Source organism: Schistocerca serialis, chromosome 5, assembly GCF_023864345.2.
Source record: "Schistocerca serialis cubense isolate TAMUIC-IGC-003099 chromosome 5, iqSchSeri2.2, whole genome shotgun sequence".
NCBI lineage: Eukaryota > Metazoa > Arthropoda > Insecta > Orthoptera > Acrididae > Schistocerca > Schistocerca serialis.
The window spans coordinates 289,795,791-289,812,057 of record NC_064642.1 but is presented as its reverse complement, the minus strand read 5'-3'; the positions used below and the strand labels follow the sequence as shown (position 1 = coordinate 289,812,057).

General features: G+C 36.9%; 1 protein-coding gene across 2 annotated transcripts in view; it reads left to right on the top strand.

Annotated features, from left to right (window-relative positions):
• The window catches only part of LOC126481426 (uncharacterized), a 277,457-nt gene that overhangs the window by 79,622 nt on the left and 181,568 nt on the right, over nt 1–16,267 (top strand). For both annotated transcript variants that reach the window (XM_050105171.1, XM_050105170.1), the window contains exons 4-6: nt 3,719–3,808; nt 3,917–6,159; nt 11,736–12,512. In XM_050105171.1, the coding sequence (XP_049961128.1) occupies nt 3,719–3,808; nt 3,917–6,159; nt 11,736–12,512 (3,110 nt within the window). The remainder of the gene's footprint in view (nt 1–3,718; nt 3,809–3,916; nt 6,160–11,735; nt 12,513–16,267) is intronic.

Here is a 16,267-nt window from a genome sequence, read left to right as displayed (position 1 = left end):
CCTTTCAAGACACTATCCGTTCCATTCAACTGTCCTTCCAAGTCCTTTGCTGTCTCTGACAGAATTACAATGTCACTGGCAAACATCACAGTTTCTATTTCTTCTCCCTGGACTTTAATTAACATCACAGTTTCTATTTCTTCTCCCTGGACTTCAATTCCTACACCTAATCTTTCCTTTACTGCTTGCTTAGCATACAGATTGAATAACTTCGGGGATAGGCTACAACTGTGTCTCACTCCCTTCTCAAGCATTGCTTTCCTTTTGTGCCCCTCAACTCTTATAACTGCTGTCTGGTTGCTGTACAAGTTGTAAATAGCCTTTTGCTCCCTGTATTTTACCCCTTCCACCTTCAGAATTTGCAGGAGTGTATTCCAGTCAACATTGTCAAAAGCTTTCTCTAAGTCTACAAATGCTATAAATGAAGGTTTGCCTTTCCTTAACCTATCTTCTAAGATGAGTTGTAGGCTCAATATTGCCTCGTGTGTTCCTACATGTTTACAGAATCCTAACTGATCATCACCGAGGTCAGCTTCCAACAGTTTTTCCATTCGTCTTTAAGGAATTCGTGTTAGTGTTTTGCACAGTGACTTATTAAACTGATAGTTCCGTAATTTTCACACCTGTCAGCACTTGCTTTCTTTGGAATTGGAATTATTATATTCCTCTTGAAATCTGAGGCTGTTTCGCCTCTCTCATACATCCTGCTCACCAGATGGAAGAGTTTTGTCATGGCTGGCTCTCCCAAGGCTATCAGTAGTTCCAACAGAACGTTCTATACTCCTGGGGCCTCGTTTTGCCTTATGTATCAGTGCTGTGTCAAATTCTTTAAACATTATCATACCTCCCATTTCATCTTCATCTACATCCTCTTCCATTTCCATAATATTGCCCTTAAGTATATCGCCCTTGTACAGACCCTATATATACTCCTTCCACCTTTTTGCCTTCCCTTCTTTACTTATAACTTGTTTTCCAGCTGAGCTCGTTATATTCATACATGCAATTCTCTTTTCTCCAAAGGTCTCTTTAATTGTCCTGTAGGCAGCATCTATCTTACCCCTAGTGATATATGCTCCTACATCCTTACATTTGTCCTGTACCATTCGTACTTAGCTATTTTGCACTTCCTGTTGATCTCACTTTTCAGACATTTGTATTCCTTTTTGCCTGCTTTGTTTACTGCATATTTATATTTTCTTCTTTCATCAGTTAAATTATATATCTCTTGTGTTACCCAAGGATTTCTGCTAGCCTTCTTCTTCTTACCTATTTGATTCTCTTCTTAAAACAAACTGATCATTTATTGATCCTCAAGCAGGCACACCTATGCATAAATTGTGCCAACCACAAATAACACTGCCTTGAAGTGTTGCATTGTTGTTTTACAATTGTAAGCCCATACCTATTCCTTCATCATTTCTTCAGCTAACATAGTGATAAGTTGTGTCGTTATACATCAACGGAGCAGCAGTATATAATAGATAATGAGCTAGGTGAGAAAAAAATTATGATCCGTGCAAGAAAATGACCCAGATTCCGAGCTAGCAGCACAATCTTGCAGTGAGACAGTCTCACAGATGACTGTCGTGTACAAGATAATTAGTAATCAAATAAGTTTTTAGCAGGGATCTAATGGAACTATGCTGTCGAATGTTCTGGGGGAGTTATTACTAGGGGTAACGCTTGTGTGTAGCAACAGAGTGATACAATGAAAGTTTATTTTATTATTTTATTTAACAGTGATTTACCTCACATAATATAAGTTTATTTTATCATTGTTTAATTAAACTATGATTAAACTGTGATTTTGCTCATACATGTTTATCTTCGTAACATAAAGACAGCTGTTCTTTAGATGTATACGAAGTACACTGTATGTCCACTTGTGTTATGAAAATAGCAAGCCCGCTTGAGGGTTATCATACATTCAATTTTTTTAACTTCCTATTTATTTAGTAAAGTGGTCCACAGCTCGTGGTCTTGCGGTAGCGTTCTCGCTTCCTGCACCCGAGGTCCCAGGTTCGATTCCCGGTGGGGTCAGGGATTCTTCCTGCTTCATGATGACTGGGTGTTGTGTCGTCTTCATCATCATCATTCATCCCCATTACGGTCGGAGGAAGGCAATGGCAAACCACCTCCACTAGGACCTTGCCTAGTATAGTGGTGCAGGTCTCCCGCATTGTCCCCTACGCTCCTCGGAGTATGGGACATCATCGTCATCATCATTTAGTAAAGTATGGACATAATTTTTTCCTTTCTTTACACTTATGATGATAGATTGGTTATGTGGTATTTTCATCTATCCATTCTTACTTTCTTTGGGGACTTGTTAATAACATTGTTTTCAAAATCTGATGGTGCTTCACCACTCATATAAATTTATTTTGTAAACCTGTATATATCATGAGTATCCTTTTTGTTTGGTGCCCTTATGAGTCCCACTGGTATTTCATGGCTACTTGGGCATTTATTCCTTCAGATTTCAGGCAAATGATTCCAAAATTCAGAATAAGTACTTATTTTCCCATTCAGTTTAGTGCCATGACTTTATTTTCAACTAGCCAAACTTCTTCTGAGCAACTTTAATGTTTTGCTAAGCATTAAATTTTTCTCACTTTCTTTTATGCATTCGTTATCCACTTACTTTGTTCATATCTTATCCCTGGTTTCCCCTCCCCTCCCCTACCCTCCCCTCCCCTACCCTCCCCTCCCTCAAGTGATTGTTAAGTACATTAACTGAGTTCTCCATTAGTGTGACAAAACATGACAGTAATATAAAAAACAAACACATTCTTTATATTCTGTAACATTTATTGATTGACAAATCGGTGTTTTACTTTTTATGTCAGTTAGTTGCCAACTGAATTTTGCAACTAACGTAAAATAATGTATGACTTCAAGAGATATAAGTGGTACAGATAAACATTACTTTCAAAGGAAAGTATAAAATTAGAAAATAACAAAGGAAATCATTACATTTTAAAGTGGACAGTGAAGTTTAATTTACTGTTATAATGTACAATTTACATGACTGAAACTTAATTAACACAGAGGAGAAAGAAAGTTGTGTATTGATATCAAGTACTTGTAGTAGTGACATCTGTCTGCTTTTTGTAAAAGTGTATAGGTTGTTACAATGTAGGTAATATGGATGGTTTTCTGATAACAAATGTTTGCTAGAAGTTGGATCAGTCTTTCTTAGTTGTCAGCTTCTCGCGTGTTCGGACAATCTAATTGCAACACTTCTGCCGCAACACATTAGTTTTTGTAGATCATTTCACACACGTATATAATCATGTAGCATGGGCAAAATGCAGTATTGTTCATTGTTTTATTTTTTCAGCTTGTGTTCAGATTTCTTCTTACTGTTTCGCAGTAATGTACCCCAAGGTTTCATTTATTCCTTGTGCAAAAAGGCAAATGTCTATGTGGTATTACCAAACCAATCATTGTGTCCCTGTCAGTCTTTAACCTATACATTTTAGTTAACGCCGAATGTCAACTGTGGTTATGTTACTGAGAGTCCCACTTTGGTTGTTCTAGGATACCATTACATAAAAATGGCATGTATCTGTTTGAATGTAGCTACCAGCTGTTTTGAGTGCTTGTTCTGATTGAGTCGTCTGTTGTTCTGCACTGAATTTAGCTATTATATCAAAATGATTCTTGTTTGTATTACACCTTTATGCTGTTGATCTAACCTCATTTGTTACAGAAAATTTGGGTACGAAAATGGTGCGGTCTGTGACTCAATATATTCCTTTGACTCTAGTAAATCAGAGTCTTCCATGCAAGCAAACAATAGGTATTACCCAACGTACAAAATTTTATATTTTTATCAGTGCATGTTTTCTTTTTTTTGCTGTACCAATGTTTTTCACTGTTTACAAGTTGCATTGGATTTTTGTTTCAGTATTGCTGAAAATGGTGTGTCAGCATCCAGTAGCAGCCACCACTGTAAAAATAAATCACCAGAAAATACAGACTGCAAGAAAGATTCCCACATGACGAAAATTCTTTGTCAAGATAATACTAAACATAAAGATGCTGAGATAGTGGATAAGATCATCGATACTGACATTGGTGTCTGCTCTCTGAAGAAGGTGGCAGTGAAACAAATACTAGATGATTCCCCAGGATTCAGTGCAATAGACAGGTTATCTCGTAGGCACAGCTCAGATTCTTCTAATTCCAAAAGTTATGTTGTAAGAACAGAGCATAAAGATAATGATTATTTTGAGAGAGAGAGCTTCGTAGGACAGAACTCTGTTGTTTTAGGTGAGATGCAAAGATTGCATGAGCAAGGTGACATGAAACAGTCGCAGTGTATTGCTAAGCATGGCAGAGAACAGCGTGAAGAAGAAAGTCAGGCTGAAGCACATAACTGTGAACAACATTTGTATTCTGCTACTGTTGCAGATATGGAACTGGCTGATAGTTATAGTTACGGGCACATTGAGTGTAAGGAAATGTCAATGCTGCATACAAAACGGAAAAAAAGTATCAATACCACTGCAAAGTCTTTCCGATTTGCTGCAGAAAGTGACATGGAGCTAACTAAAGTAATTGACACTTTTTGTTGCAGAGAGGTATTAAGCACGACTGAAGAGAAAAGTATTGCACTGAATAATGCAGAGGCTAAAAATAATTTTATGGCCAGTGGTGATGGTGAAATTACCAAGAATTCTAAGGATTATAGCTCTATGAAAAATGTAAGTCAGCAACTTAATGCAACAAAACGATTTTCTACAAATAACGGCATGGATATTACAGAGGGATGTGGAATAATTGATTGCATTTCAGACAGTGATGTACCTAATGATGACACAGCTGGTGTTGTTAATTCAGATGTCCTCTCACTTTCAAGACTTTCTATGGATAAAGAAGATAGTGCCAGAAATGAGGAAAAAACAAGCAAGTATTTAGCAAAATACTCTAATCCATCTGAATTCTCTGAAAAGTTATTCATAAATGAAAGTATGGAGCAAACTCTAGCTGTGGGATGCGTGTTGAACGAGAGTAGCATGGATTACAGAAAAGCTGTTAAAGGTTTTCAAATGAATGAAAATGTGAGTTGTTCAGAATATTCTTATGATAATATCTTCCCCATCATTGGTGAAAAATGCTGTAATGTAACAGCAGCAGTGACTCCTGCTAATAAAGATAAATTACCTGATACTTTAGAAAAGCACACAAAAACCAAGCCAAATGGCACAAATAATTTTAATGCTTCTAAAACCATAATAATGTGTGTTGATATGGAGTCAACCCAAGATATCTGTCAAAATGACCAGGATGACAGCTTTATGCAATTTACTAGAGTAGTAGAAGCAAATATCCAAGACAGTTCCATGCAAGACCATCAAGTGCCTTTGGAAAAAAAACATTGTAATCATACAAAACACGCCAATACTGAAAAAAAGAATGTGACATGTATGGAAAAATCAACACTGAAATGTGATATACACCATACACATACAGGGAGCCCATTGTGTGATAACAGAAGTGTACGTAAAGTAGTTGCAACAGAGAGACAAACAGATATTTGTGTAACTGCCACATCAAGCAGTAAAGTCTCTCCCTGTAAAGATCAAAAGAATGAGAGTGCATGTTCTCATATCTTAGATACAAAGCCAAACCATTCTGTAAATGAGGCAGTTAAATTTCTCTCTTCTCATACTGAATGCAATATCCAAACAGATGTTTTCACAGATAAATCTGCTCCTGTGTTGCCTGAGAAAACTACCCATGAGAGATCCTGTAAACAAAGATTCTATGAAGGGGCTGACAATACTAGTATTAAACAAGCAGAACATTATGGAGACAGGAGTGTCAAGTGTCAGACTGCAGCCAAAAATATGAAGATACATACAGTATCGTCAATGTCACCAGAATTTAAAACTGAAGCAATACAACAAGGAAACAAGACTGGTGATGTGGGAAATAGTGTGTGTAGAGTGCCAAGTAACTCTTCCATCACTCAAGATGCTATAGAATTTTGTGTCATGCCCATCTCTGACACAAAAAATATCCCCAACAGAAGAGAGAGTGCAAACAAAATATTATCAAAATATTCAGAACACCAACCATACTGCAGTGACGGGAGTGATGTACGCTATTCGCCCTCTCTGGCTGTAGAAGACTGTTTAGTTACAGGTAAACTTATAATTTCATAAATCTCAAATAAACTCACAACTTAATGGTAGGTCATTCCACATCAAGTGGTTGAGAGGTTTCCGCGTGTCCATCACGTATTTTGATGAAATTTTCTTTGAAGATTTGTGCAAGTTCCCTATGAACATTGATAAAGTTTCACGATCACCAATTCGTTATTTCCAGAGATATAGTCATTTGTTTGATCCCATAACATAGTTTTCAGCGGTGTATCATTGAGTTGTTCGCAGTTTTGAGGCATAATATATTTTCTGTGAAGAAACAAAACTAGGCCATTGTGCACAACTTTTTGTGTATTAGAAATGATTTCATGATCAATTTTCATATAGATAATTTGAGAGAGGCAGCTAAAAGAACTGACACTTGGAAAAAAAGTGTGAAATAAGTGCGTTAACCTGAAACTCTGTGTGTCATAACATACCAATACAAGCTCTTAAGATATAACATTTCATTCTCCTACTGCTTTTCAGTACCATAGTTTACAAATTGAGGAGGAAGTTTATGATTTTTGTAAAAATGCCAAAAATGGTATTTTCATCCCACTTATACAACAAAAGTATTTTCTGCAAGCCCGTTTGAAGCATTTTCATTAGAAAGACCTTTTTCTAAACCTGTTAAGAAAATAGATCCTGTTTAGCAATGCAAGCATTTAAGGCTCTGAAAAATGACAAGGAGAAGATGAAGTGAAAACATGCCCATATTCTTCTGATACTCAAATTAAATGTGACATTTTTATTATACTTTACAGTTGTTTAATACTCCCTGGGGAAGATATTATCCAAAATCCCGGTAAACAGGAAGCAAGCTTGAGTCAGAAGAACTCAAAAAAGTACAAAGAAGGATGACGTCTTTTGTCATGACTCATTGTGATTCATTTCAGCAGTTTTTCAGGTGTAATAACTACAGAATCAGTCTAGTTATAAATTTCACAATATGAAAGTGCATCACAGGGTACTGGAGGTCATAATGGTAATATTGTTGCAGAGTAACTGCATTCTGTAAATTGCCTTCAAATATTACACCATTGCACCAAGTGTAAATTTTAGTGAAGATCACATCAATCTGCCTGACATTTTTTTGAAAAAAGATTCACGTTAATGAGAATTTTGAATGTGTCCTTTTATTTGCTGATGCTATTGATATGCTAGATCAAGTATTAAGTATAGCATATTTTCTGTTCGTATGGTTTGTGGACTGTTAATAAATTTATATGCATCATAATTTCAGCAGGTGTGCGTTATCAGCTACTAAATTTAACAATAGACTGCTGCTAAAAACCAGTTCATTTCCACATATTACCGGTAGTATTCGACTATCCCAGAATACAATGTAAGTTGCAGGTTGCCTATCTATTGGCTTCCAGGGGAAACAAATTTGATTTTCACTATTTTGCATAGTTATTGACCAAATTTAAAATGCCATCATAATATATTTAGAGATCCAATCTTGTGTTAAACGTTTAACACAATAAGACAAGTATTACAGTTAGAAACTGTGTGTGTGTGTGTGTGTGTGTGTGTGTGTGTGTGTGTGTGTGTGTGTGTGTGTGTGTGTGTGTGTGTGTCAAGTCAAGGTAACTGACGGCTTGCAAATATGTGGCCTTTGCAGCCAGAAGTTGACAGTGAGAGCACTTATCAACTTCCAACACACTTAATGCATATTTTTTCTTGCTGACACCCCTCACAAAATGGTTAAAGGAAAAAGTAATTTATTGTTTACTACATTTTTGCTGTCCATGCAGTTGAACTTCAGCATCAGCCATGACATTTTAATTCTTTACTTATTTACTACTTATTCTATTCACAACACAGTGTGTAGGCAGCATCCACAGACACCGCTAAATGTTCATGCAAAATTGTGTCCTTATATGATACATATGTCAGGAGATATGAGATGATAAACACTGAGATGCGTGAAAACTTGCTTGTGCTTCAAATGAGAGCAAACTATCCAAATTACGTTCGTCCAGTGTTTAATAATGTGAGTATTTAGCAACTTCCAACAAACTTTAAGCATAATTTAAAATATTTCCTAAATTTTTTATCACTTACATGCTTAATGTCAAATACTTAACTTGCTGTAAAATAATCAGACATTTGAATCTGTTTTATACATGAGAGTTTGATTCTTTGAAGAATTGGGGGGTTTTCTAGTGACTTCTGTTCTAAAAACAAATTGTAATAGCAAATTATCTATTATCATCATCATCATCTTAATGTCAGCTGCAGCAAAGCATATTAGTTTCTGTTAAGGGGAAGTTGTTCTCTTATCAAACCACATTTACATATTTCACTTCATACAATGAGAGAATAAACAAATATGAGAACATTATATCTCCACACTTTCTCTACCTCATCATTGTCCTCACTTGCACCGACCCCACACCTTCCCCAAACCAGGTTGCCCCATCTCTGTCTCGTTTCTACCCTGTCTCATCTCCACCCTGTCTCTGTCCCATTCCCTTTCCCACCCTGTCTCTGTCTCATTCCCTTCTCCTCCCCATTGTCTCTCCACCCTCACCACCACACCCGTCAGTTACTGTCTCCCCCATCTTGACTTCTCATTCCCCGGTCTCTTCCATGTCTGTTATATCCATGAATATAAAAGTCTATTTATTTCTTTACAGTAAAACCTCTTTTTAATGAATCTCTGGGGACCCGAATATTTTGTCCTTAAATGGGGGTTTTGCCTAGGTACATGAAAGAAATGTCACAGAATCATAATTCAACAATGTTTAGTTGTTATAAAAGCTTTTTAATTACACAACACACACACACACACACACACCAGTGGTGGGTACATATGGGGGGCTTGGGGCACGCATCTCCACCTTGCGTGGCCACCCACATTGCCACCTGCGCCGCCCTCACCAGTCAGCCCGCACACTATTTGTTCATTTCTTTCGTCAGTCGACTCGACTAAATCGTATCATCGAGTAGCTGTACTTTCCTATGTAGCACACATGTCCACATCATCGTATTTTATACATTTCTGTCTGGCACATAGATAGCTAACACGTTCCTACAAGAAAAGTCGTGGCCATTCTGGTGATCTCTATACGTTATGAAGGAGGATCAATGTAATGGCTTAGCTCTGTTGAACACTCACCCTGACATTGATTGTCCTATTGACGATGCAATTAACCAATTTGCTAGGAAGAATAGATGCATAGAATTCATTATTTATGGAAGAGAACCACAGTTGTAACTTTTTTATATCATAAGATGGGATTGTCTTGTATATGTGTAAAATAAGTTTAAATAAAACTTAAACTTACACATTTTTATTTCATTGAATTATTTCTAAAAATGAGCAAGACTTGTTTGTTTGGTTCTTCCTGCATGTTGTAGTGACAGAAGTTGTCATTCCAATTGGCTGAGGTTTGTCAGGGTTGACTTGTCTAAATTAAAAGAGGAATATTAATATAATAGAGGGAAACATTCCACATGGGAAAAATATATTTAAAAACAAAGATGATGTGACTTACCAAACGAAAGCGCTGGCAGGTCGATAGACACACAAACAAACACAAACATACACACAAAATTCAAGCTTTCACAACAAACTGTTGCCTCATCAGGAAAACCCACATCCTTTCGTCTTTCCCTCTCCTTCCCTCTTTCCTGATGAGGCAACAGTTTGTTGCGAAAGCTTGAATTTTGTGTGTATGTTTGTGTTTGTTTGTGTGTCTATCGACCTGCCAGCGCTTTCGTTTGGTAAGTCACATCATCTTTGTTTTCAAAAGAGGAATAGTAGTTGCTGACAGAATCAATTCCTTGCACAGCAGCTGCAGAACTTTGTGCAACTATCTCCTCATCTTCTTCATCATTTTAATCACCACCTCCTATTTAGCAATGTTCCTTCACCAGCATTTCACACTTTTCACTTATATTGATTTGGAGGTCAGAACACAATCTTCTCACGAAACAAAATCCTAGAATGTCACATATTTTGGAACATCTGTGATTATACTCATTTCGCCTTCTGGAACAAAATCATCTTCAACAGCAACTGATGTATCACAACCAGACTTTGTTAAATAACTTACCATAACATGTTGTTTTGCACAATTCCAACCAACAACAAACATATGCATAGTCTGCATAATGTTGAGTCTCTCATCAAGTCCTTTCTCTCAAGGAAAGTAACTGGGTTCTGGCCAAATGGTACTTTGTGTTTGTCTGTAACAGAGTGTATTATGCCCAGGTCCAGAGGCTGCAGGTGATGTAGGGAACACAATATTTACATTCCTCAGAAATGGTGTTTTCTTGTCATGTATAGGGCTTTGGTCAATAATGAGCATCATTTTCATACGTGATGCACCCATCTTGGCATCTAAATGCTGTAGAAATCTTGTAAAGATTTCCGATGCCATCCAAGCACTGCAGTTATACTCATAAGTACAAGCTAGCATTTTTATAGTTTTAAAACAACTTAGGGATTTAAATTTTCCTATTGTTAGTGGGGGTGAATTCTCACTTCCATCACTATTTACACACAACAATGCAGTCCATGGTATTTCCCCTCTTAACAGAATATGTTTTTGCAGGAAGTAAATTGTAAAAGATACCAGTTTCATCTGTGTGAAAAACGTATCTGGGCTCATAATCCTGTATTAATTGTTTCTTCCAATGGTTTACACTTTCTGTGTCCACAGCTTTACTCTCCCCACCTACATTCTGAAATGAAAGTGTATGATGTTTTTTAAAATGATGCAACCAGCCATTCAGCTACTGAAATTTTCAACACCAATCTTTAGGGTTATTTTGCGAGTCTTCTCTTGCACTGTTTTTCCACTTATAGGAATGCCACCACTTCTCATTCCCTCAGACCATTTTAAAGTCATTGTTTCAACATCACTAAATGTTGACATGTGAATGCCCCTTTTGCATTCAAAGGAACTGCTATCTTCAGCATTTAATGCGCTACCTAATTTTTGAGAGTGCTGCACAATGTATATTGTGTTACATTGTTCTTCTTCACCATGCTGGACGGTTTTCTGTTGTGATTGTCTTTGACATTGCAGATAATAGTCGGCTTTTGCGAGATTGTAAGCTTTCTACATATGCTGGCCATAATTCCACAAAAGCAAAACTGATAAATTCTACTTTAACAAAGGCAACTCTTCATGTCTCGCACTTCTTAACTCAGTGGCTGTGATGTCAGATCACAGGTCAGGGTCATATTGTAGGCGGAAAGGAAATAGATTTCCTGTTCATTCAACAGTTTTCTAATATTGCCACAATGAAATTTGATCCAGATGTATGTCGAACGAAAGAACCAATTACCTTATACTGCCATCACACAATAAAGACTATATGAAAGTGAAAGAAATTGGAATCTCATTTGAACATGTTATGAATTGTGTAAAAAATAGATTTTAATTTGCAGACTGTTTCATGTTTATTCCTTAAAAGCGGACTTTTCTTAAAGTGGGGTTCGTTAAAAGCAAGAAGGAAAAACATTGTTTTTGTGAGTGTTTTACTGGGACTGATGGAAGTACAATCTAAAAGCAGTAATTTTGTTAATTTGGTGATTAACTGCATTTTTTGTTGCAGGTAATGAGCCTCTATGTGCTTCAGAAAGTGGGATGTTGAATAAAAAGAGGGGATCATCCGAAATCGAGGAAACAAGAGGGGTCACAAAATCTCAAAAGAAACAGTGTGTCACTACAGATCACATTAATGATAAACAGTGCTCACAAAATGCCACAGAACATGGTGACTTAGCTGTGGAAACCAAAGCATTCTGTGATAGAGATGCTGTTGTTGCACTTCGTGTTGAGCCTGATGTAGTGAATACTGCCTCATCTGGAAGAAATTCGCCATTACCAGAAAATGAAGCATTAATAATGAATGTTAATTATGGTGATGTTATTGAGAGAAGTAATACTTACGATCAGAATAGAGATACAGAGAAATACACGAGAGACTCAATAAAAACAAGTAACACTGCTGGAACACCATCTAATACATCTGAGTTAAAAGTTCCACACAGTGAGGATCCAGGTTCATGCATAGACGATGATAAAAATAGTGTACTTTCAGCACCTGACAGCAATGACAAAACAGGTGTTACTCTAAGAAGAGGAAGAAGATACGAAAGCAATACAGTTTCTCTTTCATTTATGGACAAAGCCATTAAAAATGGAGATTATTGCATGGAAATGGACAAGAACAAACACAAATCAGTAGTTAAAAGCAATGCTGAACTGAGCAGGGATGTTAATAGTGAAAATAATCTGAGTTGTTCACTTTCTAACTCAAAACAGCAAGAAAAAACAGCTTCACTTTCCCAATCAAGATACGATGACAGTCACACATCAGTTAAGGAAGGTAAGTCTGAATTTGTTTGAGAAACAAATTTTCCAAAAATTAACTTACGAATGACTATGGAAGTTTTTAGAAACTGCCTAATTGTTTTAATCTACCTTCATGATCTTATATTTAACTGAACTTAAAGTTGTATGCAACAGTACATTAACTGACAACTTAATGTGTACTCCGCAGTATGTTTCCTATAGAAAAGATATCCAGGATCACTCTCAGGGCACACACAGCTCTTTACTAGGACTTGACTATGACAGCAGATAGCTTCTTTCCTATTTGTTGACAGAAAGAAAGCATACACGACTAGCTGTGTGGTCCACAATATGTGCTAACTTGTGATTGGAGACTCCTCAAGAAAGAACAGATTTTCAGCATTTCTGTAAGCAGCTGCATCTTCATTATGGTTAAAGACTGCTCATCCATATCTCACTACTAATTTTGGAGACTTTCTAAAAGCTTAGGAAGGCTTACATACACTAGTAAAGCATATCCAATTCCTGCACTATCGACTTGAAGGGGGATTCTGGCGTAATGTATAACTACAGCTCAGAAAAAGTGGACATTCCATTTCCAGCCACACCACTTGCTCTTCCTACTTTATATGTAAATCATTTGAAATTGTGTGCATGACTTTTCCCTAAGTATGATTCATACAGTTCTGTTTCATCGCCAGTTACAGTGATAGGTATTGATGTTAACTTACTGGAATGAAACTTTCATACATACATTGACTGTACTGTAAATTTTTCTGACATTGCAATTCTCATTTGTGATCCGAGTGATGGATCCCAGTCAAATCCCAAGAGTGTACCAAATTTGTTGACAGTTGTGAAATGTATCCCTTTAAACCGTTACTTGTACAGAATCTTAGTGTTCTTCAGTAATAGCTGTTGCTGTGCCTGCGGGCATACATCCCTCTTTAAATGACCTTCTTTCTACATTTCTGCAAGTTGTTATAAAATGGATGGCAGATTATACCTATTGTTGTACCGCATATTAAGATGTCTGTTTGTATGCTTTTATTTGAACTGACTGTTGTTAAATGGGGGCTCCTCCAGGGGGCTTGCAACTCTACTGTGAACATATTCATTATGAGCAAAGAGCCATTATGGTACTATGGTACTTCATATTTTATACTGCAGGTCTGATGTGTGACTGGGCAGTATACAGTCCCCTGTGTCACCATGGTTAGAAAATTTTTAACAAGGAAATTTGCCAAACAAGCATGCAGATTGGAAAGTTATTTAATTTTATTTTCACTACCAGTTTCGGCAATTCAATAGGCCATCTTCAGACACCGTATGCACCTCTCAATAATTATCTATATTGGCATACTGGGGCCACCTGTTTCTGAACATCGTGAATTCTCAATTGCTTCCTTCAAAGACTTGACTGCAAGAGTAGATATCCAGAAACAGATAGCCCCAGTATCCCAATATCTATAATTTTTGAGAGGTGCATACAGGGCCTGATGATAGCACATGGAATTGCCAAAACTGGTAGTGAAAATAAAATTAAATGACTTCACAATCTGCACAGTGTTTGGCAAATTTCTTTGTTATGTTTGCCAGTCGCTGTTTCAAGTCCACAAAGAATCAACAGAGATGGTTAGAAAAAGCTGGTGGTAACTCCTACCTGTCATAAGAGGCATTTACATGGAGCCCCAAGACTGTAATTTGGTTTCTTGTTTTAAGTTCCAAAGACATTAAAATTTGTTAGTTTGTCGTTCAAGATGCTGCTCAAGGATGTACAAAGTGTTTGTTGTAGCATTATTTCAGATCACTGTGACATGATATGGTATCCGTACGTGTGTTTACTTGAAAATTGATTGACCCTTTGTTGACTCAAATATCACTAAAATATATTACTTCAGTGTTGTCTCAGCTGCACTGTATAAAAATTGACTAAATTCTGTTATTCTGCGTAGCCACAAAAATGATTTCAACATCGTTAATCAGTGGAACAGAATGATGCTCTGATAAACCTTATGCAACCTAAAGGCCCGGCTCATTCATTTCATTGGCTCAAATGACAGAATGATTGTTGGATACTAGAACAATACCTCATATCCACAATCTCTATTATCATCTCGCCAACAGTATCAATTTCCAGAATATGAACTGCAGAAAGTGGCTCAAAGATTACAAAAAAATGTCAGCTGCAATGTTGAAACAGGGTGTATACAACCCGGGAGATCCGGGAAAAAATGCGAAAATTTTTTCATCCAGGAGAAAACCTGGAAAAACCCGGGAATTTTTTAGAATTCCGGGAATTTCTCATTGTTTTTGTTTTCAGTTAAATTTTTGTAATTTTGACTGGTAAGAAACCATAAGGATATTACTGTATCGTGCTACTGCAGAATAATACTGCAGCAATAAAACATGAACAAGAGAAAAAACGAAAATAAAACTTAAACTGCAAAGGAAATGCGTCATATACAGCAACAAAACACAGTGCTCATACAAGCGTCTGCCAACAGCAAAATTTGTCAAAGACATTAGGAAGACTATGCAATACTTCGTAACAACAAATTGCCTCCGATGAGATCCCTGTCAGTTTTTGAACATTTTTGAACACATTCTGAGGTGATTTCTGAATGAATCATAAGTTGATTTGTTGAATGCGTGCATAGTGTACATGATGTCTCCGTCGGGGGAATCCTCATCGGATGTAGAAACAAACTTACCTACAGACAGAAGGGGCTATACGAGCTGAGCAGAGTAAGGCCGAACGGATGAATGTCAACTGCTGTCTGATTGCGTGGTTGACTGGGTTTGCGAAGATGAGTGTTGTTATAATTACTAGCAAAATCCATAAATTCAGACTACCGGAGTGGAAATAAACGAATAACAGGTAAGAAATATTACTTATTACCTTCTCAGTGTATCCAAGAAAATGAAATTTTGACAGAAAATTTTTGGCTAGATCGCTATACTAGTAAGAGCCAGTTGTACAGTCCCCAGCTAGCAGCCACTTTTAAGGTCTATTCTGCAAGTAGCGCGGAAAACGCATCGTACAAACTTATAACAACGCCTAACCGGAGAATAATCGCGGGATAACTAAACCGGTGATCCTGGCAGTTAGTGAAGTTACCTGGCGAATAAGCTTTGACATTGACGTGAATAGTTACAGAATTAGTGATAACAAGACTTTGTTAGAACGAGAAAGGATAAGAAAAGGGGACATAACACAAATTATGAAAAAATATGATGATTCCAATTTTGTATAAAAATTTTGTACTACTACTTTTCGATCTCATGCTTGAGAAACTGAAGCGTATGAATGAAGTGTGAAACTATTTCCTAATGTAAAGCTTTTTGCTTGTAGTAGGCCCAATAGGCATTTCATATTGGTACTTTGTGAATTATCTTCTGTCATTAAAAAATGACTGTTTGTGTCAAAACAGTCTCGTTTATTTGGTGTGTGTTACAATTGTTGCAGTATTAGAAAGGCCTATTTCGTTTTATCTAGCAGAAAGTAGCAAAATAGACGTAATCAGATCGAGAAACTACACCAGTCTTGGGTCCTATTTGTATTAACAGCTTTTTCAGTATTAGACAACGACAGTTCGATTTTTGATGTAGCAAAACGTTTGACGAACCTTGATGAGGTAATAGATTCTTTTGCAGAAAGGAAAGCACGCCATGTAAAGCTGTAGCAAGATTAGAGAGAAAAAAATTCTAGGAGGTAAGGATTGAAGATTTGTGTACTGTCTTGCTTGTCTCATTTCTTTACTGGTTTTATGCACCCTATATTTAATT